The sequence below is a fragment of the Herpailurus yagouaroundi genome, unplaced genomic scaffold (assembly GCF_014898765.1).
Source record: "Herpailurus yagouaroundi ecotype Mexico unplaced genomic scaffold, PumYag 295, whole genome shotgun sequence".
Taxonomy (NCBI): Eukaryota; Metazoa; Chordata; class Mammalia; order Carnivora; family Felidae; genus Herpailurus; species Herpailurus yagouaroundi.
In genome coordinates, this window is record NW_024412512.1 from 928632 (window position 1) to 955966 (window position 27335).

Consider the following 27335-nt stretch of genomic DNA (forward strand, 5'->3'; position numbering starts at 1 on the left):
TGGACGCTTAACCGACTGCGCCACCCAGGCGCCCCTAGTCTTTGCTTTTAATATGCCTATCAAACAGCATGAAAATTAAAAATAAAATCAGCAAAAGGGGCTCTACATTAGTCTGAGGGACACCTCCAGGGGTGTGGGGTGGAGAGATCTGTGTGACTCAGAGCACCTGCGTGGCTCAGTCAGTTGAGCTTCTGACTTCAACTCAGGCCATGAGCTCACCATTCATAGATTCTAAAGCCCCGTGTCAGGCTCTGTGCGACAGTCAGAGCCTGGAGCGTGCTTCTGATTCTGTGTCTCCCTCTCTCTCTGCTCACACTTGTTTGTCTCTCTCTCAAAAATGAATAAACGTTAAAAAAAAAAAAAGCCCGAACACTAAAGGACATATTAATCTGAGTTTTTATTTGTAAGAGAAAAAGGAAAGTGACCAGCTGTGAGCAGCATTGTTTCCTGGGATGTTGTTTTACCAGGAATAAACGCGGACATCACGATGCTTTGCAAACTAAGAGAAACACCTGCGGATTGATTCTCAGGGCCCCGCAGGGTTGAGGGACATGGTGGCAGCTAGGGTTCTCCCCTGCAGCCACCCACTCCGTGGATAGACATCTGACAGATGGGGGGGGGGGGTTCCTTGGTTCTTGCAGGAAGTAAGCACCCAGAAAATGGAATTCCAGTACCCCCCCTCCCCCGCCCAGGGTGCTTTTAGAGCTGTATTTTTCTCTTTACTCAGCAACGGGGTTAAACCAGGGTCGTCCAACCTCTGCTCTGTGGACACTTGGGGTTGCTTGTGTTGCGGGCGTCCTGTGCACCGCAGGGTGTGGAGGGACATCCCTGGCCTCCCGGTTTTGATGCCATTTGATGGTAAGTGCACCCCCAGTTGTAACAACCACAAATGTCCCCAGACATTGGCCAATGTCGCATTGCCCCTGGTTGAGAACCGCTGGGTTAAATCTGTTTAACTAGAATGAATAACTGGAGTTGCTCATAAGTTAGGACGTTTTGCCTAAAAGAGTCAAGAGGTCCCCTTCATCTACTGTACAGATGGGAAAACTGAGGCCAAGCATCGCCCAGTCCTAGACCCTTATGGGAACCTGACCCATCCATCTGGGTCTCTAGGGGCAGCCCTTTTAGGAGCCACGTGGCAGCAGCAACCTGGGCTGGGGGAGCGTCACAGCGGGGGTCGTGTGCCCCTCTGCCTCAGTCCCCCTACTCTGACTCCCTAAACGGCAGCCAAGGTTTTCTTTTTCTGGCAGCCCGCAGGAGGTCTTGAACCCTCAACTCCGCGCTCACCCGCACTCGAGAGAAGGGCGGCGCTCGGCGGCCAGGCGCGCAGCCTTGTGGGGATTGTAGTCCGGACCCCGCCCCAGTCCCGCGCCGACCCCGCCCCTGGAACTACGCTCCCGTCGTGCCGCGCGGCGCAGGCGGAGGCGGGGCAGCGGTCGGTTGCTAAGACTTGTGAGGCGCAGTCCTCGCGTGCGGCTCTTCAGGTAAGCGCGCGGACCCGGGGGTTCGGTTCTCGCGGCCCCGGCTCCCACGGGCGGCGAGCCGGGGCAGTCAAGGAGAGCCTCGGCTGGCGTGGGGGCGCCGGCCGCGCGGGGCGGGAGGAGGCAGTCGGGGGCATCCGCTCGTGTGCGCGTGCGCGCGGGGCGCCCGGGCCGCGGGCCGCCGCTCCCCGCGCCCGTCGACCTTTTGCGCGTGCGCGCGCCCCTGCGGCCGGTGGTGGAGGCCCCGTACAGCCAGCTGCCCCTCTCCTCCCATCGCCTTCCCCTTCCCCTTCCCCTTCCGCTTCCCTTTCCGCTTCCGCTTCCCCTGTGCGCGTGCTTGGGGTCATCGCGGCCAGCCCTCTGCCTCCGGTCCTCCCTTTCACTAGCTTCCCGCCAGCTGCTGGCGTCTTAAACGTTGGTAAACGTGGCAAACATTAAACTTTCCTGATACTGAAAGAGTGGGTTTTCGAGGCCTTCTCTTATCCTGGCTCCGCGGATAAGGGGTCTCCTACCACACCCCACATGCCCAGTGTTCGCGAACTGTCACACACAGAGGGGCCGTTTGTAGGGTGGCCAGGTTGGGTAGGTGAAGCGCAGGACGCGCCGGGAGGTTAGAATTCCGTGTACACGACAAGCGATGTCCCATGTTCGCGTCAAGCCCCAGAGCTTGCAAGGGACCCCACCGCGCTCGCAAACTCTGCGCATGTCCAGAATTCGAATTTAGCGGCCCCACTCCAATGGGGAGTTTGTTAGGGATGCAGGTGGCAGCCAAGCCCTGGAAACTGTATTGGAATCCAGCAGCTACCGCCCTGTGGGCGTGTGTGAGGCTCTGGCCGTCTGTTCCTTCTGCTCAGGACTCCCCACCCTGCTTCCCCTGCCTTCCGGGTCCAGCTGGGGTCACCGCCTCCGAGGAGCCCTCCCGGACTGCCCACCACAGGGCACTAGCCCTCGGAGATTCTGCCAGGGACTCCCCACCCTGCCTCACCTGCCTTCTGGGTCCAGCTGGGGTCACCGCCTCCGAGGAGCCTTCTTAGACTGCCCACCACAGGGCACTGCGCCTCCTGGGAGCTGTACCCTGGGACAGCGTGGAGCTCATGTGGCTTTTCTCAGCCTTGGGAGGTGGGGATGGGTTCCCATTTCTCAGAGGGGGCACTGAGGGTGGGGTCTAGGGCAGGTGCCCAAGGTCTCACAGGCAGGGAACAGCTGGGCTGGGTGTGGACTTCTAGGACAGGGCAGGACACACACCCAGGTCCAGGTTCCGGCCTGCCTTCGTCACCCAGGGACAAGATGAGGCCTCGAGCCTACGCTTTCCTGGGTGTATAAATGCCATTTTCTGTCTCCCTCCCAGAGCCAGCTGCCCCGTATCTTCGGGGGGTCCCGGAGCACCCGTGCTTCCAGTGGGGAGGTGCCTAAGCTGCCAAGGGGGCTCGAGGTTAGGGTCCCGTCTCCCTGGTCCAGCACACCCTCTGGGGGCCGCCGATGCTGTTAGTGCTCCCGGCCCCCGGACTTCTGCACCAGAGGCAGAGGCGCTGCAACCAGAAATTAAAACAGGCGGTTCTGAGCCCGCCGCGGCTGTCCTTGGAGATGCCAGGGTGGGGACTGAGCTGGGCGAGACCAGCAGAGTGTGTGGGGGGTAGAGGCAGCCAGGTGCCTGGAGCTGGGGACTCAGCTGGGGCTTTGGGGACAGAAGAGGAGCCCAGGTCCAGCAGCCGACCCCATCCTGCTCCACATCCCTGGGCGTGTTTATACAGAACACACGTGCGTGGACACTGCTTGGAGCTGTGCTGGCACTCCCCCCAGGACGTTGGGGTTGGGGGTTCGGGCGGGTCACTGTTTCCTGAAACCGCTTCTTTCTTTTTCTTTCATTTTTTTTTTATTAAAGTTTATTTAGTTTGAGAGAGCAGGATGGGGGCAGAGAGAGAATCCCAAGCAGGCTCCACATGTCAGTGCAGAGCCCAACATGGGACTCGAACTCACGAACCGTGAGATCTTGACCTGAGCTGAAGTCAACGCTTAACCGTCTGAGCCACCAGGTGCCCCGAAGCTGCTTCCTTCTTATCTGTGGGAGAGGCTCAGGACCCCTGCCCTACACAGGGGCTCCGAAGGCAGAGGCGGTGAGCTGGCCCGCCTGGCCAGAGCCTGGTCAGATCGCGACTCTGCCTGCCGGTGGCCCCAGGCAAGGCCTTGCACCCCACAGAGCCTTGTCTTTGTCCTGTGGAACGGGGACAGTTCAGGAGCTCCCTCCTGTGTCACTGGGAGGACACGTGGCGGGGACCGCACCAGTGGTTGGGCCTCGCGCGGAGTCTGCTGACCTCGCGCCTGCCCCGTGTCCTTCCCCCTCCCCGCTTTCTCTAGCAGCCTTACCGCTTTGCAGCTCACCTGTTTAAAGCGTCCGGCTCTGGGGTTTTCAGTACCTCCGCAGGGGTGCCAAACTCTCCTCGCTGTCTTCTTACAGAAATCTCCATGCCCCCCACAGAGGAAGCCTCGTCCCCATCACCAGTCACTCCTCCGTCCCCTCCCTGGCTCCCGCGAGCCCCCTTCCCGTCCGTGGACGAGCCCGTTCCGGACGTTTCACACACGTGGACCCACACCCCGCGTGGCCTCTCGTGTCGGGTTCCCTCCCTGAGCGTCGCGTGTTCGGGGTCCGTCCGCGGGGCGGCGGGGGTGGGCGTCTCGCTCCTGCTCGCGGCCGAGGGACGTGAACCTTTCGCGGTGGACGCGTGTATCCGTCCGTTCATCCATTGAAGGGCGCTTGTGCTGTATCCGCCGTCTGGCTGCCGTGAACACACGTGTGCGGGGTTCTTTGTGGACGTGTGTTCTCGGCTCTCGTGGGCACACGCCTGGGCGTGGAGGGGAGCGGTCACTGGCTCGCACGGTGACTGTGCTGCGAGTTTTCCCCCTTCTGCCTCAGAGCTGGCGCCCCCGCCGGCGGCGTCTCCCTGACAGCCCCCTGTTGCCTGTGTTACTCAGCGGCTGTGCTCCTGGAGGACAGGTGAGACGGTGTGTTTTGCCGTGGAGACAGTGGGAGCCTCGTGACCGGTGCGGGCCGTGGGGTCCTGAGCGTGGTGTGTGCCGGGAGCAGATTCAGGGTCGGTGCCGCGGGCCCCCCCCGATTCTGTGCGTTTGTCAAATTTGTATCATGAGCCTAGGACGGACCGCGGTGGGTGAGGGTGCCCTGTGCCCTCCAGCGGGCCCGACTGATGAATAAGTGGGGTTCTGGGCGGCTCAGGCGCATCAGAGAGGGTGGAAGCCCACAGCTGTAAGATGATCCCAGACTTTCCTGTCCATGGGGAAGGGGCAGGGGGCTGGTCCACCCCAGGACTCCAGAGGACGGTGTGTTCCGGGCACACGGTGGCACCTTTGATGCCTCTGAATCTCGTCGACGGGACCAGTGGTTTAGCTCCGATGTGACCCGAGGCGGTGCTGACCGACGGGGTTATGACGCGGGGTACCGCACGAAACGCTAAGCGTTTTAGAAGCCGTGTTTCCAAAAAAATGCGCAAAGAAACAGGTGAAATTCACTGTAAGGATGCGCTCGCTTAACCTGAAACACGGAACGTGAGCACCTGAGCACGTAGTCCGCGTGAAGACGCTTCACGAGACCGCTCACGTTCACCCGTGGCACCTCGCACAGGGAGAAAAGATGCCAGTGATGGCTTAAGCTCTGCAGACCAAGCGTTAGTAGCATCTGAGGGCGAGCGCGGCCGGCCGGTGGCGCGCGTCGCGTGGGCGGAGCTCCCGGACTTCGGATTCCGCACGCTGGGACCTGGGACGGACTCCTGCGGCTGAGGGATGATGCTCTGCCCCGATCTCTGTCTCCCACAGTCGGAGCCCCGCCCAGGATGGACCCCGCCCCGGGCCTCGCGGAGCAGCGTGGGGACGAGGAGGCCGCGAGCCCCCAGCCAGCGCCTGCGCCGTGGCAAGCCCTCCCGGTCCTGTCCGAGCAGCAGTCCCAGGACGTGGAGCTGGTGCTGGCCTACGCCGCGCCCGTCCTCGACAAGCGTCAGACCTCGCGCCTCCTCAAGGAGGTGTCGGCCGTGCACCCGCTGCCCGCCCAGCCTCACCTCAAGAGGGTGCGGCCCAGCCGCGATGCCAGCCGCCCGCACGCACTGGAGATACTGCTGTGCCTGGCGGGGCCGGCCCCGGGTGCACGATCGCTGGCCGAGCTCCTCCCGCGGCCGGCCGTGGACCCTCGCGGCCTGGGGCAGCCCTTCCTGGTGCCCGTGCCCGCCCGGCCGCCCCTGACCAGAGGCCAGTTCGAGGAGGCGCGCGCCCACTGGCCCACGTCCTTCCACGAGGACAGGCACGTGGCCCGTGCCCTGGCCGGACGGCTCTTCTCGGTGCAGGAGCAGGCGGCGATGCAGGGCCACATGGAGCGGGCCGTGTGGGCGGCGCAGCAGGCGGCCGCCAGGGGCCTGAGGGCCGTGGGGGCGGTGGTGGTGGACCCGTCCTCGGGCCGCGTGCTGGCCACGGGCCATGACTGCAGCAGCGCAGCCAGCCCCCTGCTGCATGCCACCATGGTGTGCATCGACCTGGTAGCCCGGGGCCAGGGGCGCGGCGCCTACGACCTCCGCCCCTACCCTGCCTGCTCCTTCGCCCCGGCCGTCGTCGTCCCCCAGGGCGTCCGCGCGGGCTCTGTGCGCAAGCTGGAGGAGGACGGGGACGCGCACGGGGACAGCCTGCCCTACGTGTGCACCGGCTACGATCTCTACGTCACCCGCGAGCCCTGTGCCATGTGCGCCATGGCCCTGGTACACTCCCGCGTGCAGCGCGTCTTCTACGGGGCGCCGTCGCCCGACGGTGCGCTGGGCACCCGCTTCCGCATCCACGCCCGGCCGGACCTCAACCACCGCTTCCAGGTGTTCCGTGGTGTTCTGGAAGCCCAGTGCCGCCGGCTCCACCCCTTCGTGTAGGCGGCCGCGCCCGCCGGACCCCGGGCCCCGGGCCGGGCCCTCCCCTGGCATCTCAGCCTCCCGGCAGACTCCACCAGCGGGCCCCTGTGTCCCTCCTCGTCCCGGCTGTGATCCTGCCGGTCAGTTGTAGGGACGTTCGCGTCCCCCAGCCCGGAGCCAGACCCTGTGCGGTCTCCACCGGCGTGTGGGGACGCATCTGTGCCCAACCGAGCTCTTCCCTGGGCTTGAGCCTAGCGGGGGTCCGGCCCGGGCCGGGGAGCTAGGCACTCGGACTTCCTTCCTCCAGCTGCCCTTTGCCCCCAGCCCGAGGGTCCACTGGGACGGTGTCCCCTGTGTGTCAGGTGTCACAGAGCGGCTCTACGTGTGAAAATAAACACCCCAAACCAGGTCGGTGTCTGTTGACAGAGGCATGGGGCCGTGGTGGCCGAGGGTACCTGGGTCGGAGTGACCGCTTCCTCCAGGGTGTGGGGTTTGTACAGGGGAAGGGGAGCTTTTGAGCCAGGTGGGGCAAGAGCATGGCCCTGGGAGTGGGGCCTCTGCCGGTGTGCTACGTCTGGAAGGGGCGTGGCCGGCCAGCGTGTGTTTACGCTAGGGTGTAGCCTGCCGGCCTGACTCACCCCACCGAAAGGCTCCTTCCCATCAGCCCATCTCCTGACCTTCACAGATGGCCAGAGGGGGTGAGCCGGGGGTCTGCCGCAGAGCAGGTAGTGCTAGGAGCGACGTGTGTCCCTTCAGCAGCCGTGCGTGATTGGATCACCGGGCCAGCTTCGTTCTGAGCCCGCCGTGGAGCCCGGGGTATTTGCTCCCGGCCCGTCCTAGCCCCTGGGGCCGGGGCACGGGGTCTGACCTCGAGCTGGTGCAGCGGATGGGTGGTGTGGGCGGGAGGGTCTCGGGGGTTGGACCCCGGAAACTCCGCGTCACTGGAACCTTCTCACCTGGGCTGTGCGTGAGAAAGACGTCTGTGGGTTCCCGTCCCCCTGCCCACCTCCAGGTACGGTTCCCTTGCCCACGCCGGGCTCGCCTGTGCCGTGAGGCCCTGGTGGGTGCTGGGCAAGGCCGCGTTGTGGCTCATTTCCTGGAGATGGCGGTGCCCACCCGCAGAGCCCTCGGGGACCGGCGCGTTCTCATCGGGTGTGTGTGTTAGTGGCAGCCTGGTACGTGGGGCCACTGTGTGACACCAGCTCACGTGGCTGCATGTAGAAGGGCCGCTGGGGTGCCACGTGCTTGGCTCGGGTCGTGACGCGATCCTCAGCTCTGCAAGGCTTGCAGGGGCGACAACTGCAGGCCAGAGAGATTGTGTGACTGCATGTCACGTAGCAGTGAGCGCGAACCCAGTTCTCGGTGTCTCACAAGTTGGGCTTTGTGGCCCCGAGGAGGTGCTCAGAGCCAGTCGTGGATAAAGCGAAAGCCTGGGGGGTGGGGGGGGCCGGGGGCAGGCTGGGGGGGGGGGTCCCAGGAACATTTTGGCTCTGGCCGGTGTGTGACCTGGCAACAGGCTGACCCCTCTCCTGCCAGCTGCCGACGGGGCTCTGGAGGGAGGTGGTGCAGGGGACTGGCCTCTGGGACCAGACCATCCCTGGGGTGGCCTGGAGGTGAGGACTCCACCCGTGGGTGCTGCTGGGCACACAGCTGGTGTGGGGGTCCCCCAGTGGCCTTGGGGACCCCCTGACTGTGGCTGTCTCCCCTCCAGGTGGCTGTAGGCTTCGGCCCCGCCAGTTGTCACAGCAGAAATGTCTGGTAAGTCTCGCCCGGAGGCCCATCCAGCTTGTCTGTTCCTCTGGGAAGCATCCCCTGGTGGCCGGACGGACCGTAATGCCCCCCACCACGGGGAGGGGCACACACCTCACTCCCCTCCTCCCACAACGGGTGTCGGGGCTCCCTCCTAGCCTGGAGCCAGATTAGAGGGAGAGGCCGGTCTCCATAGGAGTAGCTGGCCCGGCCAGGCCTTCTGCCTTGGGGCCCGTTTGGCGGTTGACATCAGTGTAGGGGTGAGGTTGGTACATCAGGGTTCATCCCTACGTGCGTAAGATGACACCCTCACTCCCTCGTGGGTTTTCCTGCCCCCCTCCCGCTCAGGAGGAGGGGTGGGGCACGTGAGGTGGGGCCCTGAAGCCACGGCCAGGCGCCACAGGGACACGCCTTCCACGCACGGTCACATTGCCCCGGCATCTGCCCCCGAGCTCAGGTGTAGGGCGGCCGGGGCCTCAGGTGCCTGAGGTCAGCTGGTGGCGCCGCTGCTGGGATTGGAAGTCAGGCCCCCGAGTCCCAGATCTGCGCACAACGTTCCCCTGGGGCTTTTCATCTTCCAAGAAGACAGGGTTTCAAGGGGCGTGTGATTCGCCTGGTGGTTTTCTGTCTCCCCCCTCGGCACAGGGTGTGCTGGCCGCCTGGCCGCTGGAGGCGTCACCCCGTCCTTGCTGTGGGCAGCGGGGGGAGGGGTCACACGTCAGGCGAGGGGAGAGCAGCGGGGCAGGGGCCAGGTGAGGTCCTTGCTGGGGCCTTGGGCAGGAACCGCGAAGGGTTGTGACCTGTGACCGCGGCACGGAGGCTGTGCCGGGGAGGCCCTTCCCCGTGTCTCATCACACAGGCGCAGAGCCAGCAAGCTCGGGGTGGGGTCGAACCCCGCCGGGCTCAGGCTTGGCATGCTCCACGGCTTCCTGTGTCCCTTGGTAGGTGCCTGGGGCTTCTCTGTGGCCAGTATGGTGTGGTCTGCCTCTACCTGTCCTCCCCTCCGGCCCCTGGTCTCCCGCTGCCTCTAGAGCACCTGGCACTCACCCCGGGGCCTTTGCATGGGCCAGGACCACCGGCCTCTCCTCTTCGCTTGCTGGAGTCTTGGTTCCAACGCTGCCTTTTCGAGTGAGGCCTACCCTGACCCCCTTCTTAAATCAAAGCTAAGCAGCACCCAGCACACATCCCTGGTGGCCTGCACGTGACATCTCCTATATGCCACAGTGTCGTCCATCCATTGCGATCACTGCCGGGCTCCCCCTGGCTAGGAGGGCAGCACCTCGAGGGCAGGGGTCCTCTCTGTTCTGTTCGTGGTCTGGCCCCCCCGAGGTAGTTGGGAGTCGTGTCCTGCCACACAGTGGTATGATGTCATTGATACCTTGACCTCAGACTTCTGGGCTCCGGGCCTAGAAGAGAGCAGATCCCTATAGCTGACACCTCCCGGTTTGTGGTCACTTCTTAGAGCTTCCCCAGGAAGCTCATACGTTCAGGATGCCAGAACCTTCCTTCGAGGCAGCTGTCACCAGCATTTGCGTTCTGCCACTGAGTCTGCGTGTCTTCTGTGGCTGCTCTGAGGAATCACCACAGCGTAGTGATTCAAACCACGATTATGGGCTCTGAAGTCCTAACACCCGGGCGTGGGCAGGGCCGGTTCCCCCGGGGCCCCAGGGAGCCCCGTGTCCCCCTTTTCCGGCTGCCAGAGGCACCGCATCCTGGGCCCGCGGCCCCTCCTCATCCTCACCGCCAGCAGCGTGGGGTCCGCCCGGCTCTCTGCCTCCCTCTCGTGAGGACCTCGTGAGGACGCCGGGCCCCCAGAGCACCCAGGGTCGCCCCCGCCTCAGGGGCCTTGACAAGGTCCCATCTGCTGCGTGAGGTGACCTGTCCACGGGTTCTGAGGACCAGGACAGGGACGTGTGTGGGCCTGTCACTGGGTCCCTTAGCCTGGTTTTGTTTTGCGGTGGTTTCTGTCTCTGCAGAAAAGGAGAATAATTTCCCGCCGCTGCCCAGGTTCATCCCTCTGAAGCCCTGCTTCTACCAGAACTTCTCCGACGAGATACCCATCGAGCACCAGCTCCTGGTGAAGAAGATATACCAGCTGTGGCTGTGTGAGCGGCCGGGGCGGGGCGGGGCGGGGGCGGGCATGGGGCACCTCCGGGCCACAGTTTGCCCCCTCCCGGGCGGTGAGAGCCTAAGGGTTCCGGGATAAATCCCTTTTTCCCACAAAGTGATGTCCCTTGAGCTGTGCTCTGGCCCCCCTGGTGCCCACGCCGAGCAGAGCCACGGCCCTGCTCTCCCGGCGGGCGGGAGAGGCCCGGCCCGGAGCCCTCCGCCCAGGCTCACCCTCCTCGCCTCTCCCCCCTGCTCCCGCCCAGTCTACTGTGCCACCTTGGGGGTCAACCTCATCGCCTGCCTGGCCTGGTGGATCGGTGGCGGCTCGGGAGCCAACTTCGGCCTGGCCCTGGTCTGGCTACTGCTCTTCTCCCCCTGCGGCTACGTGTGCTGGTTCCGGCCTGCGTACAAGGCCTTTCGGTGAGTGGGGGTGCGGGGCGGCCTCGGAGCGTCTGCTGCTCGGAGCGGGGCGAGCCAGGACGCCTGACCGCGCGCGCGCTCAGGTCCGCGCGGCCCCCGCTCTCACTCTCGGGACCTGCACCTGCTCTGTGCCTGGTGCCTGGGTCCCTTCTCCTGTCCGGTTGGGGGGGGACAGGTCATGTCCACGGTCTGCGGGCTACAGCCAACCACGACCCGTTGTCTTTTAATAACTTCGTCAGGAGACGCTTCGTGTATCAGTGTTTCCGGTATCTGTGCGGGGTTGTGGGTCCATCACCTCTTTCCAGTTCCAGAACATTCTATCCCTGTTCCACCCCCTCTCCTCCCCCAGCCCCCAGCCCCCACGAGCCCCCCTCCTGTCCGTGGACGAGCCTGTTCTGGACGTTTCACACACGTGGACTCACACCCCGCGTGGCCTGTCACGTCTGGGTCCGTCAGCGGGGCAGTGGGCGTGGGCACCTCACTCCTGCTCGCGGCCCGAGGGACGTGCGCGTGCACAGTGGACACGTGTGCCTGTGTCTGGCTGCTCGTACATTTGCGAACACTTGGATCATTGGCACCTCTCGGCTCCTGTGGATGTGCGCCCCCGGTGGGCCCCACGACTCAGGAGCGTGCCGCGTCTGCCCCTAGGTGGCCCCCGAGACCCGGGCTGACCCGGGGGGAAGCCAGTCCCCTCGCTGGCCATGCACGCGCGCAGTGACGGCCGTCCTCTCCCACCTGTCCCTCCGCAGGGCCGACAGCTCCTTCAACTTCATGGCGTTCTTCTTCGTCTTCGGAGCCCAGTTCGTCCTGACCGTTATCCAGGCGATCGGCCTCTCAGGATGGGGCGCGTGGTGAGCCGGGCCCCCGGGCTGTGGCGCAGGGGTGTGACGTGTGTGTGCTCAGCGGCGCCCCGGCCATCGTGAGCACCCGCACGGGGCGGTGGGGGGTGGGGTGGGGCTGGGCATTGCGGCCCTCCGGGTTCTGCCCAGGACGCGCTCGCGGGCCACCGGGGCCACTGGGAAGTGCGGTCGGTGGCACGTCTTGGGAGGAGCGGCTCGGGGCACAGCCGGAGAGAGGGCCGGCCTTCAGTTTGCCTGGACGGGTTCGTACCTGGTCTCGTGGCTGCCGGAACAAATCACGGCAAACGTGGTGACTCGGAGGGAAGCAGGTTTATCTCACAGCTCTGGGCTCCAGGATCTGACACGGGCCTCACGGCCAGGTGCGGGCAGGGCTGGAATGGGGCCCCCCCCCCCCGGGGCCCCAGCGAGCCCCGTCTCCTCCCTTTCCCAGCCCCCGGAGGTGCCGCATCCTCGGCCCACGGGCTCTCCTCATCCTCCTGGCCAGCAGCTCGGGTCTCCTGGCTCTGCCTTGCTCTCGTGGGACCTCGTGAGGATGCTGGGCCCCCTGGGCACCCGGGGCCACCCCCGCCTCGGGGGCCTTGACAAGGTCCCCTCTGCTGCATGAGGGGACAAGTCCCAGGATGAGGATGTGGGCACCCCCAGGTCACGTCTGCAGCACCGAGCGTCCTGTGGGCGACAGCCACAGCTGCGTGTGTGTGGCTCTGCTTGGTCAGTGCCGTGACATCACGCGCCTCTGTGCTCGTGTGTGTCTTGCTCGGCCTCTCGGTCGAAATCTCGGTATCGGGAGCTCGTCCCCTGAGGGCGGGTGTCACACGCCGTGGCCCTCGCCGTGTCTCCAGCTCTCAGCTGGGGACACCCTGCTGCCATCCTCCTGGCTTTCACTCCTGTCACTCTTTCCTCTGTGTCCTGGAAGAGCCACGAGGCTCTGTCCTGGTCACCGCATGTCGAACTTGTGCTGTCTTGTTGCTCGAGGCCCCGGTGGGTGCTGGTGGCCTCCTGGACCTGCTCCTCAGCTCCCTCCCGTGTCTTCTGCCCCCTTTGTAGAGGCTCGAAGTCCCCTCTCGCCTGGGACCGTTTCCAAGATACACCCTTCCTCTGGGTCTTTGCACCTGTCGGGCAGATGAGCTGTCTCTGATGCCCTCTCAGATCTCGGTCTACAGGGCCAGTGAGGGGCTGGCTTCGGACTCCAGGGGCGGGACTGTGCCGGGAGGACACCCAGGGCTCAGCAGCCTGTCGTCCCCAAGGCCACGGTTTATACAGAGAAAGGATGGGAAGTAATTTGAACTCGGGGCAAGGGATGGAGGACAGGGGCGGGGACACCGGGCCAAGCTTCTAGAATCCTCTCCCAGGGTGTCCCCCAGGAGGCGCTTAATTCCCCCCAAAACAACATGTGGCCGTGTGGGAGGTGTGGTCTCCAGGGGGCGTAGAGACCCAGCGCCCAGGTTCTCACCGGGGGTCGGTCAGCAGGCCCCTCTGCCGGGCTCGGGCGGAGACCCCAGACCCCAGGAGGGGAGCGGGTCCTCGGCGCAAACCTCGTGTCTGCACAGACAGCTCCGGGACACAAGCCCCCCACCGGCGAGGGTGGTGTGAGCCCCGGAGTCCGGGTCCAGATGCTGCCGAGGGCTGGCCTCGCGAGCCGGCCTTGGGGGCGGGAGGTGTCAGGCCCGTGCGGGCTCTTTTCTGCCTGGTGCCACCCCCACGCCGTTCTCCACACTGGGCTGGCACGGTGGGCACCTTCCTTGGGGGTCGGCTTGCAGAAAGGGGACTTCAGGAGCGTCCCTGCCCTCTTTGAGCGTAGGCCAAACAGAGCAGGGGACGGTGACCAACCAGCCGGTGAGCCTGGGCAGAGAGCTGCTCTGGCAAATTAGGGGGAAGCGGGGGGAGGGGGACGCTCTTCTGAAGCTCGTCACTGCTCCCCTTCTGTCGCAAGGCTAGCCTGAGGCCAGCACAAGTGGGGCAGGGCCTCTGGGCCCTTCCACTTACCCAAGGGTATGGGGTGCCCCGCCCCCCTGCCCTGCTCTGGCCTCTTTGACCGTCACACAGGTGGACTGCCTGCTTCTGGCACACCCCCGGCCCCCCCGCCGGCCCCTTGGCCTCCTCAGGGCCCGGAGCAGGGGGTCGGGACCGAAGGTGCGCTCCACCAAACCGCACTCCCCCTGAAAGCCCGGCCAGGGTCTCCCCGTCCTCCTGGTCCCCGGTGGCCGGGTGGACCGCGGCCATGGCCCCGGGCCAGTCCCTGCTCGTGACCTTCCGCGTGGGACACGGAGCAGCCGCCGGGCGCTTCCCGGAGACGGTCCAGCGCGTCCTCAGAGGGTGCTCTGGGGGTGCCGGCCGCGCTGCGCAGTCAGCTCTGTATCCTGCGGGTCTGTTGCCCCCCTCACGCTCCACACGTGGGTCATCTCCGCAGACGCTTCCCCGCGAACTCATAAAGGAGAAGAAGTTTCAGGACGTACAAGTATCCTACGTAGTGTCCCTACATACGAGACCGCGATGCTGCCTCACGCCTCACAGACCAACCTAAAGTCCTTCGTGCCGTCCGCTCGCTGAGATCCTGTCTCTTTTAAACAGGCTGGCTCAGTCCGTGGAGCGTGCAATCCTTGATCTCGGGGTTGTGAGTTCAAAACCCTCATTGGGTGGGCGCCTGGGTGGCTTGGTTCATGAGTTCAACTTTATTTAGTAATTTTTTTAATTAAAAAAACTTTTCTTAATGTTTATTTTTGAGAGGGAGAGAGCGTGAGCAGGGGAGGGGGAGAGAGAGGGAGACACAGAATCCGAAGCAGGCTCCGGGCTCCGAGCTGTCGGCACAGAGCCCGACGCGGGGCTCCAACTCACAAACCACGATGAGATCGTGACCTAGGCCGAAGTCGGACACTTAACTGACTGAGCCACCCAAGTGTCCCAATTTTATTTGTAAAGTAATCTTTATGGCCACCGTGGGTCCTGAACTCACAAACCTGAGATCAAGACTCCTCCGCTTCACCGACTGAGCCTCCCAGGCGCCCCTTGAACAGGGCATTTTACGTCCGGCTACTTGGAGGTTTACAGAAAGGCACGGAGACAGGACAGCGCGTGGCCGTGCGCCAGCAGGGGTGTCTGATACGCCTTTGGTACGACCCCAGGTGTGCGCGGCTGCAGTGACGGTGCCCGGACGTGGGCCACGTTTGGATTTCCGCCGCGTCCCCGCGGCTGCCCCCCTGCTCAGGATTCCACGTGGCATTGAGTTACATTCTGCTTTAGCCGTCCGTCCGGGTCAGACCCAGATGAGGCGCGCACGTCTCCATGAGTCGTTTTCTGTCCTCGCTCTTCCCAGTCTTTTTCTGATTGATTCATCGAAGAAACAGGCTTGCTTGTCCTGTAGTTTCCCAGAGTTCAGCTTTTAGAATAATGGCTTTGGTGAGGTACGTGTCACAGTCCAGAAATTCACTCTTTTAAGGTGAACAATTCAGTGGTTTAGAGCACGTTCACAGGTGGTGCAGCCATCACCTCTGTTTAGTGCCAGAATGTTCTATTGCCCCAAAAACAACTCGCCCCCATTGGCCATCACCCCCACCCGCTCCCCCGGCCCCCACAAGCCCCCTCCCTGTCCCCGGATGAGTCTTTTCTGGACCTTTCACACAAGTGGACTCACACCCTATGTGGCCTCTCGTGCCTCGTTCCCTCCCTGAGTGTCGTGTGTTCAGAGTCGGCCCGTGGGGCGGCGGGGGTGGGCGCTTTGCTCCTGCTCGCGGCCGAGGGACGTGCGCATGCGCGGTAGACACGGTCATCTGTGCGCGTGCGCGGTGGACGCTGTAGTTCGTCCACAGCTCACGGGCTCTGGGTGTCTTTGGGCATCGCCGTTAGTAGTGCTGCTGTGCCACAGGTCTCAGTGTCTCGGGTGTGCACCGGGCTGCCAGGTTGCTTGGTGACGCGGCAGCTGAGCTGACCTTCTGGGGAGCTGCCAGACTCCCCAGGTCTTGTGTCCGCACTGTTCTTTTACGTGCATGTTGTCCTCTCCCTGGTTCCAGCCCCGCGATCTCCTGAGACTCTCTGGGGGAGCACCCAGCACCCCCTCATCTCCTCCCTGGGCCCTGCCCTCTCCATCTTCCCTGCTCCCCAGCCCTGATGCCGTGGTGTCTCCCCGACAAGGATGGCATGCGGCAGGTTCCGTCGCTCATCCAGTTGGTCCTGACGGAGGCCAGTTTGTCACCTGCTGTCCTTAGAACCTGAGTGCTGTCATCCTGGGTAATAAAGGAGGTTATTCTCATTGCTGGGAGGCTGGGGCAGGCTCCCAGTCCTACGTTCAGCCCGTGGGTGCCTTCGCCCTCCCCGGAGACCACGATCCTCAGGCTGGGGCCCCCGCCCACCGGCCCCTCTTTCCAGAGCCCCAGATCTGGTGGAAGGATGTTGGTCCCCAAGGTGACACCCCCAGCAGAGCCAGCGTTTCTCCCCTCCCAGGAGCGCCTGGTGCCCGCCTGGCCCTGCAGCTGCCTAGCTGTGCTCACACCCACTATGGGCTCCCACCTACCTCTCCCTTGGCCTGAACACCCAGCTGAGTCTCCCCTCCCAGTGGCTTTTCTTTTTTTAGTTTTTTTTTTTAAGTTTTTTATTTCAAAAATTTTTCTAATTTTATTTTGGGGAGGTGCAGAGGGAGAGAGAGGATCTCTAGCAGGTTCCACGCCCGGCCCAGAGCTCCACATGGGGCTTTGATCTCATGACCCTGGGATCACGACCCGAGGAGCCGAGACCAAGAGGCGGACGCTTGGCCGACCGAGCCCTCCGGGCGCCCCCAGTAGTTTTTCCACCTCCCCCAGGCTGAGTGGGAACAGGCAGCAGGCCTGTCCCCACCGCCAGGGTCATTCTCGGCCCCGGCACCCAGCACAGAATGGGCCTGTGGGCCAGGGGTCCTCTGCCCCCACTTCACACACTTGGGTGAGGAAGACACACAGCTTCCCTTTCGGTGGGAGCGTGGCATCGTCCCTAAACATGCTTGCGGGAAAGCCCACGTGCTGCTGAGCGCTGCGGTCCTCGTGCTGTTCCGGAAGGCGCGAGCAAATGCGGGCAGCCCCTGGAGACGTGGGGCTCCGCCACGTGCATGCTGGGCGGCCACCTCTCTGGGTGTGACGCTCCCACAGTGCGGGGGTGGCCACAGGAGCCTGTGCGGGGGGACCTGGCTGGACTCTCCGTGGATGTGGCCACGCGACAGGCTCTGGAACAGGGATGCCAGTGGAACAGCGACGAGACCCGAATAAAGCACATGGTTCCAGTGATAGTAACGAACTGGTGATAATTTCCTAGCCTTTAGGTTCCTTGAACCTTGAGTCTTTATTACCTGTTTAGAAAAATGAAATCTCAGGGGGCACCCGGATGGCTCAGTGGGTTAAGCGTCTGACTCCTGATCTCACCTCAGGTTTTGATCTCAGGGTCGTGAGTTCAGGCCCTGCGTTGGGCGTGGAGCCTACTTTAAAAAAAAAATCAGTAAAATGATGAAGTCTCGAGGATAGTTATCTTCTGTCTCTCCCCCCAGAGGCGGGCGTGGGTGTTCTTTCCACTTTGCACACGTGCCATGGACAGAACGGGTCTCGTAGAGTCTTGCTGTCCTGACTCATCTGCAACCTTCTTTTCCGCTCTGGTTTTGTTAACATCTCCTCAGCATTCTGTCGTGTGGCTGTGTTTCCGGCTGGTGAACATTTGGGTTACTCCTGGCTTTCATTATAAGTTATTGCCGTGGCGTAAATTCTCAGAGGAGGAGAGCCGGGGTGCAGGAAATGAGCTCTCAGGGCTTTTTGTAGGCCACTCCCACTGCTCCCGCAAAGGGACACGCTCCCACCGGTGCCGTGCTCCTCTCGGCCCCTCACACACACCACACGTTCCCGTGTTCTAGCTCGCATTCCCCGCTGCCGGGTTTGAGCATCATTTCACGTGTGCGTTGGCCCCTGCGAGCCCTTGCACAAATTGCCCATTTCTCTGCCATTCGTTTTTGTTGTTGTTGATTTGTTGGAGCTGTTTACATATGAAGGATGCTGGGCGCTTGTTTGGTGGACGTGCTGGCACCCATGCTGCTCTCTCTTGCCCCTTGCAGTGGTTGGCTGGCGGCAGTCGGGTTCTTCCAGACCAATGTCGGGGCCGCCGTGGTCATGCTGCTTCCGGCCATCATGTTCTCCATGTCAGCTGCCATGATGGCCATCGCGATCATAAAAGTGAGTCCTCTGGGCCCGGGACTTCCAGCATCTTCCCGTGCATCTGGTCGCCGGATCGCCCGGGCCCTGGGGGCCCGATCCTCCTCGTTCCAGGACGTGACCTGATGTCCATGACGAGCTGATCTCTGCTAAGGCAGGCTTAGGGAAACCGCAGAGCGTGGGCTGATGATGACCGCGCCTGCCTTTGGGGCCCACCCACTAGTGTCCCCGCACTTTCGTGTCCCAGGGTGTACTCCACGCTGCCCAATGTGGCCGCCACCGGACGTTTGTTGCCATTTACGGTTAAAGTCACATGAGGTAAAGTTAAGTAAAGCTAAACACAGAGTGGGGGGATCCGCTGCACCCACCCACCGCATCTCAGATACTTGCCGGCCGTGTGGGGCTGGGGCGCCGTCTCTGTGCCGGAAGGTTCCCGCGGGCGGTGCCGCCCCGGGTGTGCGGAGGCCGCAGCGGGAACGCGCACTGAGCGGTGCTGGGGAAGCCGGCCGCACCTGGCCGGCGGCCTCGAGCCCTCCCGGAGGTGGTGGTCACAGGCCGGGGCGCGGGGACGTGCGTGGAGTCCCCGTGGGAAAGAGGAGCGGTGCGGGCTCTAGCGCTGCGCCCCCAGCACGCGTGGAGTGTCGTGAGCGTCTGGCCCCACGCCTCTAGCTGTCTGAGTGGGGCTCCTGGCCTACGTAGGCTTTCTCCCGGGTGCAGCTGGCTGGGCGGACAGAAGGATCCTGCCACTCCCCCCCCACCGTTTGCACCCCAGATGCCTTCAGCCGTGTGGACAGTCTGAGGGCAGGGAGGGGCCGGCAGAAAACACGCGCGAATGAGCCTCCAGGGGTTCCACCACAAGGTCCCTGCAGAAGCCGACTTTCCAACCAGGGACTTCCGAGCAGCAAACCTCACAGAGTAGAAAGCAAATGCAAATTGAAAAGGGCTCTTGGGCAAGAAAGAAAGGCTGCCAGGCCTGAAGGAGAGCCTGTGCTTCCAAAACAAAGAGATGCCCCGGGGACGGGGCATGTCGGGAGGACCCCAGGGCTCAGCAGTCTCCCCAAGGCCCAGGTTGATACAGAGAAAGGATAAGAAGCAAAATGACCTAAGGGCAGAGGCTTGTGGGGTGGGGGTGGGGGTGGGGACACCAGGCTAAGCTTCCAGAATCCTCTCCCAGGTGTCCCCCCAAAACGGCATGTGACCACGTGTGAGGTGTGGTCTCCAGGGGGTACGAAGGGACCCAGCGCCCAGGTTCTCACCGAGGGTCGGTCAGCAGGCCTCTCTGCCGGGCTCGGGCGGAGACCCCAGACCCCAGGAGGGGAGCAGGTCCTCGGCGCAATCCTCGTGTCTGCACAGACAGCTCCGGGACGCGAGCCCCCCGCCAGTGAGGGTGGTGGGAGCCCCGGAGTCCGGGTCCAGACGCCCCTGAGGGCCGGCCTCGTGAGCCGGCCTCAGGGGAGGGAGGTGTCAGGCCCGTGTGGGCTCTGTCTTGCACACCCCCCACTGCCTCCAAGAAAAGAAACATATTTAGTAATAGTTGGGTGGAAGGAGAAAGGCAAATCCCAGTGAAAAACGAGGAAAGTGTTCAGCGTCACTAAGCATCAAGAGCGTTGACTTAAAATGCCAGTTTTCGCTTACTGACTTTTCCAGGACTTCTAGAGTTTCTGTACTGCCTCGCATTCCCAGAGGTGCAGTGGGGGGCCTGTCAGCACAGGCCTGCTGGGCCGTGGGGAGTTAGTCCTTTCTGGGGGTCTCTGCCTGGAAGCCACCGGTCACGCCCAGGGATGGCTGTTAGCATCACAAGGGGCCCGAGGCTGGGTGTCCGGGGGGCGGTCCACAGAGAGAAGCTGGGAGGGACGGCCTCAGCTTCCATGCGTTTCCTAAAGTCTCCACAAGGATCGTTCTGGTATTTTATAGTGTGTTTAGGAAAAGCACAGCCTTAAGCACGAGGTCTCTCTTGGTCACGTGCACTTCAGTTTGGCTTCTCTTCTCTGCCCTCCACCCCCACCTTCTGTCCCTGCAGGTGCACAGGATCTACCGGGGGGCCGGTGGAAGTTTCCAGAAGGCACAGACAGAGTGGAATGCGGGCACCTGGCGGAACCCGCCGTCTCGGGAGGCTCAGTACAACAACTTCTCGGGGAATAGTCTGCCCGAGTACCCCACCGTGCCCAGCTACCCGGCTGCTGGCAGCCAGTGGCCTTAGAGGGGCCGACCAGCCCTGCTGCCCGCCCCCGCCGCCCACCTCCCCCGCCCCCGGCCAGAGCGTGGGGCCCACTCGTGTTCATCTCACCCTCAGGCGTGGAGGTCCAGCCTCTGCTGCCCAGCAGGAGGACGCCTCCCTGGCTGCGAGTCCTGTCTGGTTACCGAAACGCCCATGCCCCCTCCTGTCGAGGTCTCAGAGGGCCGACCACGGGCCTCCCCACGGACAAGGCAGCAGCAGGCCGCCCACCCGCCCTTCCTGCAGAGCTGACGTCCCCGTGTCCGCCCGCTCTCCCTCTGCCTTCTCACCTGGTTCCTGACGGGCTTGGCGTGTGGCCGAGTCACCCATGTCCTCGTCCTTCTAAGTCTCTGTTCACCTGCGGCCAGAGGGCTCTTGTGGACCAGCCTCCGGGGTAGTCCAGGGGCTCGTTAGCTGGGCTTCCCTGTCCGCCTGCCCCATGCGCTCCGTGCTGGGGCCATTGGCCAGCCGGGCTCCAGCCTTCCTGCCCGCAGTGGCTCTCCTCCTGGGGACTTGCAGCAGACCTCTGTCGAGATCCGAAACCGGGGGCGGAATCCTTCTGGGGGAGGATGGGGGGCCATGGGCCTCTCCCCTCCGTGTACAAGCCGAGGAAAGCAGCAGCGCCCGGCAGAGGGCGGGTGGCCCGCACGCTCACCGCCTGCCCCCGGCCGCTCGGAGCCTGTGGCCTCACAGCCCTGTGCTCGAGCTGCAGGAAGCGGGGGATGGCGTTTCTCAGGAGAACGGCTTTTCGGAAGGAAAGAAGACAGGACGAACCTGTGCCTTAGTGAGGAACCGGAACAAGACTCCACTTTTCTCCCCTCCGATTGTTCTAGCTCCTCCTGGGACGGAGCAGCCGAATGTCCCACGGGGATCTCCGCAGCACCCTTGTGAACAGATGGTCCAAAGGAGTAGCGGCCTCTTCGCCCTTGCTGGCCAGGCTTCCCGGGCGCCCCGAGTGCCGCCCCTCTCCTCCCAGCTGGCTGCCTCGGGGTAGGACGGGGACCCTCTCCGTCCCACACTGCCGCACCGGGTCGCCGGCCTCTCCAGAAGCCCCAGGACGGCCAGCCTTGTTCTCCACACACGCTTGCTTGCTTTGGCTACTCGTGCTGAACACCACGTGGTGTCCAAAGGTGGCCGCGGTCCCTGAGAAAGCGCCCGGGTCTGGGTGCCCGAAGGTCAAGGCCTCCTGCGTGGAAAACCCAAGCCTTGGGTCTCCCGGGGGTCCCTTAACTAAGTCCCCGGTTCAGCCTCCGTGAGAGGCACGCATTGCACTAACCGTGGGGCCGAGTCCCTCCCGATGGCCGGCTCGCCAGGCGGTAGCCCGTCCTGGAGGACCGTGCATGCGCACGTGTGGATTCGCCCCTGCACGGCCCGTGCCCCTGCGGCGCTGGGCACCTTTGTTACGTCGCGGTGGGTTTTGTTACGGGGGAGGATCCTGGAAATAAATACTGTAGTCCTGCCTGCATCGCAGAGCCTCTGCGGGGCCGTTTGTGGCTGGCGCGGCGTTGCCCTACCCGGCGCACGGCCCCGGTGGCCTGTCGCCTGCGCCCTGCCCCGCACAGGCACCCCCTCAGCCCTGCCCATCGACCTCCACGGTGTGCTTCCCTCCTGTCCTCCTTTTCAATCAACTTGGTTTTATACGCTTAGCTGTTTTTTTGGTTTTGTTTTTAATTATTACTTTCTAATTTTGAGAGAGAGTGTGGCGGGGTGGGGGGGGGGATCACAAGCAGCCTCCACACCCAGCACCCTGCCCGATTCCACGACCCTGGGATCATGACCTGAGCCGAAATCGCCAAGAGTCAGATACACGTAACCGACTGAGCCCCCCCAGCTGCTCGACTTCTAATTTGAAAAAGGGAGTTTGCCGAAAATGAGAAACCAGCGTCACTTGGCACGAAGGAAAAGTAATGGTGGAAGTGTCCGGAATAAAAACAGGAAGGTCTCACGGCAACCCACCTGGAGGGGCCTCCCCAGGGCTCAGCGTGGCGGCCTGTCGGCAGAGTGGACATCCCACGTGGACACAGGCGGGAGGGCGGAGTCCTGTTCCGCAGGACGCTTTGCCACCACAGGAAGGAAACGAGGCCTACGGACAGAAACCAGACAAAGCAAAGCCCCGGGCAAGCAGCGTGGGTTGTGTCGCGTCCTCCCCCCAGACCCGTATGTCGAAGTCCTGACCCTCAGACCTCAGAAGGGGACCTCATTTGGGGATAGGGTTGTTGCAGGTATAGTTAGTTGGGGTGAGGCCACGCTGGAGTAGGGTGGGCCCTAAAGCAATGACTGGCGTCCTTCTAAAAAGGGGACGTTGGGACTCACTGGCAGGGAGAAGCCCCGCGACGATGGGGCCGAGACGGGGTGATGCTTCTACAGGCCAAGGGATGCCAAGATTGCAGTGATCCCCGCAGCCCTGTGATGCTTCCTGGGCTACGTCCTGAGTTGTGAAGGTAAATGTTTCGGCTGCAGCAGGAAGGCGCCCCGCAGATATTAGGGAAACGAAACCATGAAGAGACGGGGTGCGCTGTGCTGGGGGGACGCGCCTGTGGACGTGGGACACGGGTTGCGTGGATGTGCCTTGACTGCAGGTGTCGCTGGGCTGGGTGGGAGATGGTGTTGGTGACAGGAGGAGGAGGAGGAGGGGACGGCCTGGGAGATGGACGCCCAGGCCCGGAGGAAGGAGTGCACGTGTCCTCGGCCCCCAGGTGACCTGTAAGGACAGAGGACGGGGGTGGCGTTGAGAGTGGGACAGTTTGCCTGGGTGGCTGCTGCAGGAGATCGTGAACTGGGGGCTTAAGCCACAGGCGTCTATCCTCCCACCTTCTGGAGGGCAGAGCCTGCAATCCAGGCGAGGCAGGCGGAAAGGCCCTGGCAGGGATGATGGGGCAGTGTGGGGGCTCAGCGTCCTCAAATCCTGGGGGCCGGACCATCCCAGATCAAGGTCTCCGTGGGGCTGTGTTCCCTCTGCAAGTTCCAGGGACAGGTCCTTCCTGCCTCTCCCAGTTAAGTACTAGGACTAACCAGAATTTAAGAGAAAGTTTAACATTTGTTAATGTTATTTAAAAATATGCTCATTACCTTCTAAGATTAAAAAAATAACATTTTTTAGAAAAAGGGATGAGTCGTATTCTTTTCACTTTTGCAGAGAGGGCAGCTCTATTCTCCCGTCGCCGCTGCATTGACTGTGTTGTGACCTGTCTGGGCCCAACATAAAGACTGGGGGTGAAAGCTTTATGTGGGAGACAAGAGGGCAGGAGCCAGTAGGGAGGTCAGAGGTACAGGCAGTCGGGGCTCCGTCCCTCTGGGACGCTTTGGAAGGCACTGAGCCTGTCTCAGGTCGTCCGTGTTTTGGGGTTGGAGGGCCTTGACTGTGCCCTCACTCAGGTGGAGCATGGTGGGTGCTGGTCCGTGTGCCCGTGTGCATACCCCCCGTGGCGGGTCTGTGCCGTGTGCCCGTGTGCTTGGATCTGTGCTCTGCTACGAGTTCAGTTGAGTACCTCTCCATCTGTATGTTGGAAGTCCTAGCCCCCAGGATCCCAGAAGGTGACCTTCTTTGGAAATAGGGTCATTGAAGGAGTAATTTTTCAAGTTAAGGTGAGGCCACACTGGAGGAGGGTGGCCCTAATCCAATACGACAGGTGTCTCTAAAAAGGGGACATTGGGACACACAAGCAGGGAGAAGCCCCGTGACGATGGGGCCAATATGGGGTGATGCTTCTACAGGCCAATGAACACCAAGGTTGCAGTGATTCCCAGCGACGCTGCGAGAGCCTGAGGCAGATTCTGCCTCAGCAGGAATAGCCCTGTGACCCCTTGATCTTGGACAGGTATGGGAGTTGGAATTTCAACATACCTTTCTGGGGACCACAACTCAACCCCAAACAGTGGCCAACTCTGGGTCCACGTCTGTGGGAGTTTCCTGAGGCTGCCGTTTCAAAGCACCGCAAACTGGGTGGCTTGAAACAATGATTTATCCTCCTAAATGCTGGAGCCCCGAAGCCTGTGTCAGGGCTGCTGAAATAAGGTGTTTCAGGGCTGCTCTCCCTCTGGAGACCGTCCTGCCTCTCCCAGCTCCGGGGGCTCCAGGCGCGCCTTGGCTTGTGGCTCCATGCCTCGGGTAGCCACTCCGTCCCTGTGTGTCTTCTAAGGACGCCAGCCATTGAGTCATGGCCCACCCTGATCCAGCATGGCCTCATCTGAATTTAATTTCCTCTGCAAAGACGAAAGACCGTATTTTCAAATAAGGTCCCATTCTGAGGTTTCAGGTGGACTTGAATTTTGGAGTTGACGCTATTCAACCCTCTACCTCGCCCAGGCCTTGGCCCCCTGGGAGTGGGGTGGAGGAGCTCCTCATCTGGGATCTGTCGTGACAAATAGCACATGGCGTGTCCCATGCTGGGGTGACGAGGCCATCTTGGTTTGCTGGGACTTTCAGGGGTTTAGCACGAGAAGTTTCAGGTCCCAGGAGGCCGGGGCACACTGGGGCGCTTGTTCACCTATGGTGCATCTCAACACCGCCAGAGTCAGATGCGGGAGAAGCCACACGAGGTCAGAAGACCACTATCCGGGGCACATTTCACATAAGCAGACAGAGATACGTCCCGCCCCGCAATCCCAGAGGAGGAGCTGATTGGCTCGCTCTGGGCCAATCAGAGGTGGCTGGTTGGTCACATGGTACAGCCTTGCTGGGGTCCGTTCTCAGAGGATGAGAGACCTTGGCGGTGGGTAGTTACGCGCAGGAGCTTCTGCACTCTCTCCCAGAAACTCCTGGGTTTCTTCTCATTGGCTACCCCTCACTGGCTGCCTCTCACGTGCCTTCTGGCCTCGGTTTTCCCTCCAGAGCTCACAGAGAGACGGAACTGTGAGCGTGTGGCACCAGGCCTCACCTTGGGTTGAGCGTTCTCTTCCACCACAAACACTGGGACTGGGAGTGGGGGGTGCTGCCTCTCCCCAAGCGGGGGGGATGGGGGGCTGGAGGGAGAACAGTGGGGGCAGGTGCTACCCACCGGTGGAGGGTAGCAGCGTTGCAAGTTTGAAGCCAGGGGACGGCGGGCAAGCCACTTCTCCTTTGTAAACCTGTTTCCACATCTCGAAAACGGGAATGTGCACGTCTGCCTCCCTGCCCCACAGCGGTAAAGGCCTGGCTGCAGGGAGCGAAAATCCAATTCAATTTGACAAAAGTGACCCCCCGGCACCTGCTTGTGCCTGTACGCTGTCACTGGACCCCAGGATGCAGGCCTGTTCCTGTGCTGGGGTCTCTCCAAGGACAGGGAGAGAGATAGGCCTGCCTCTTGTAAGGGTAAAGGAACAGAAGGGGTCGCTTCCTGCCCATGTCCTCCCTGAAATCCACAGCTGTTTGGGATTTATCGGGAGGCTGGGATTTTGTTTGGCTTTCCCGGATGGGGGGATGGGCAGTGGAGAGAGCAGCTCACCCTTTTTACAATGTTCTCATTGTGCTGAGAGCTCCCACGGGGCTGCTTCCCACCCCAGCTTTCCAAATGGTGTCCCCATGATCAAAGCTAAAAGGAGGCAGGAACATGTGGACCACATTTGAAGTGGGTCCAAAATGAGGAAGCGCAGAGGCCGTTTGCTTTTTCAGAGACTCTGAGCGATTAGAGAGATGTTCATTTGGGGCAGAGGGTCCTGTGCTGGCAATTCTTTCTCCGTGAATTCCCATGATATACCTGAGGAGGCTATGGATAGTCCTAACTTACAGATGAGGACGCGGGGAACCAGAGAGGGTGGGTGATCGGTGCATTGTCACACAGCCTTTTCCTGGCACAACCCCAGACTTGCCCTCACTCTCCATGATCTTTCAGCTGCATAGCCACGCAGCTTTTTACAGGGGCGAGGCTGGAGCTCAGGGTTAAGGCTAGGCTGAAATTCCTCTGGAGAGGCGGCCACCATGCTTCCTGACCCCCTGGGAACTGAGCGCAGAGAGCAGATTTTCCTAAGGAAGGAGAGGAGAGGAGAGATGGGGCCAGGAAGTCCGAGGAGACAAACCCCCGAGTGCTCCAGAATCTGGAAGGACTGTGAACTCTGTTCATTCATTCCGTCATTCCTTTGCCACACGCAGTGATCACACACAGACTGAGTGCCTGCTGCTGGGTGCACAGCCATAGTGAGCAGAGCAGGTGTGGTCCCTGGCCTGGCTGGTGCACAAGGTAGATTTCTTTCTGCATTTTTCTCTTTTCTTTCTTTCTTCCTTCCTTTCTTTCCTAGTAATCCATTGACCACTGGATTTAGGAGGAGGCTGATTTTTTTTTTTAATTTTTTTTCAACGTTTATTTATTTGTGGGACAGAGAGAGACAGAGCATGAACGGGGGAGGGGCAGAGAGAGAGGGAGACACAGAATCGGAAACAGGCTCCAGGCTCTGAGCCATCAGCCCAGAGCCCGACGCGGGGCTCGAACTCACGGACCGCGAGATCGTGACCTGGCTGAAGTCAGACGCTTAACCGACTGCGCCACCCAGGCGCCCCTGGAGGAGGCTGATTTTAAACAAATCTACTTCTTTATGGAAAAGGGTCAGGATGTAGTGAGAAAGGACAACTCGGGAATGTGGCACGGGCTCCCTGGAGGTGGTGACAGGGCAAGGGGGCTGGAGAAAGGTGTGGCAGGATAAGCCCTAACGTGGCGGGGGTCCAGGGGTGCAAAAGCACCTGGCTCCGGGGATCCCAAACAGGCCAGGTCCAGCCTTTCGCTGCCAACAAAATCCAAGGGCAGAGACCCCGAGTGGTGGTAAAATGAGAAATTTCTTTCAGTGAGGCCAACGCCGGGAAGAAAGCAGACTAGCGTCTCAAGACCCCCTCCCAAATGACGAAACTACTTCCAGGTTCATATAAGGAAACTGTGGGACAAAGTCAGTGGGTATGAGCGTGTGGCCAGTGATGTCGAGCACATCGCTGTCCCGGGGTCCATCACGAGTGGGGTCTTGCTGGCTCAGGGCAGTCCCTCTTGCTTGTCGGGGAAAATTTTGGTTCCCATCAGGGGACGGTTCCCCTGCAGGCTCTTTTGCCTGAGTTAAGAGATAAGCTGGAAAGAAGTTCATCAATTAGAAAGTACCGACTGAGGTGGAATGGAGGTGGCTGAAGTCCTGGGTTACCAACGCCAGCCTCTGCGAGCGCTTGGCTTGCCCCCCACCCCCACCCCACCCCGCCCCGCCCGCTCATGGCACCCGGCCGCTGGCCCTTCCGGCTGGACTCTTCCCAGCCGGTTTCCTCTGCATCCCATCTGGCCGCCACCAGCAGGACGGCACTCTTCCACCTGATCACATCTTTTTTCCAGAGTACTGGGCCCTGCCCCACGCTGCCCACAAGACCTCGGGAAGGGCCCTGCCCATTATTCACTGCCCGGACCCCCCCGGGAAAGCCGCGCCCGGGGTCCTGGCCGGCAGCCACCTTGGGAGCCCAGGGCAAGCCCTGCAGGCCGCGCCAGATCAGGTGGACCTGCCCCCGCCCCTCG

The 27335-nt window shown here is 62.2% G+C and overlaps 2 protein-coding genes across 5 annotated transcripts; both read left to right on the forward strand.

Moving 5' to 3' along the window:
* Positions 1-1398: 1398 nt before the first annotated feature.
* On the forward strand, positions 1399-6419 carry ADAT3 (adenosine deaminase tRNA specific 3). 4 transcript variants are annotated; one of them, XM_040461744.1, is made up of 4 exons: positions 1414-1484; positions 2336-2600; positions 4393-4473; positions 5307-6419. In XM_040461744.1, exon 4 carries the CDS (start codon positions 5324-5326, stop codon positions 6392-6394), a length of 1071 nt encoding a protein of 356 aa, XP_040317678.1. In that variant the 5' UTR covers positions 1414-1484; positions 2336-2600; positions 4393-4473; positions 5307-5323; the 3' UTR covers positions 6395-6419. The 4 variants fall into 4 exon arrangements, with proteins under 4 accessions (XP_040317677.1, XP_040317678.1, XP_040317679.1 ...); XM_040461745.1 differs by lacking the exon at positions 2336-2600 and having other exon boundaries at positions 1419-1484; XM_040461746.1 differs by lacking the exons at positions 1414-1484; positions 2336-2600 and adding an exon at positions 3454-4060.
* Positions 1418-21527, forward strand: SCAMP4 (secretory carrier membrane protein 4). Its single transcript, XM_040461747.1, has 7 exons — positions 1418-1484; positions 8085-8131; positions 10099-10227; positions 10495-10651; positions 11401-11502; positions 17570-17687; positions 19687-21527. Exons 2-7 carry the CDS (start codon positions 8125-8127, stop codon positions 19864-19866), a joined length of 693 nt encoding a protein of 230 aa, XP_040317681.1. The 5' UTR covers positions 1418-1484; positions 8085-8124; the 3' UTR covers positions 19867-21527.
* The last annotated feature ends 5808 nt before the right edge of the window (positions 21528-27335 follow it).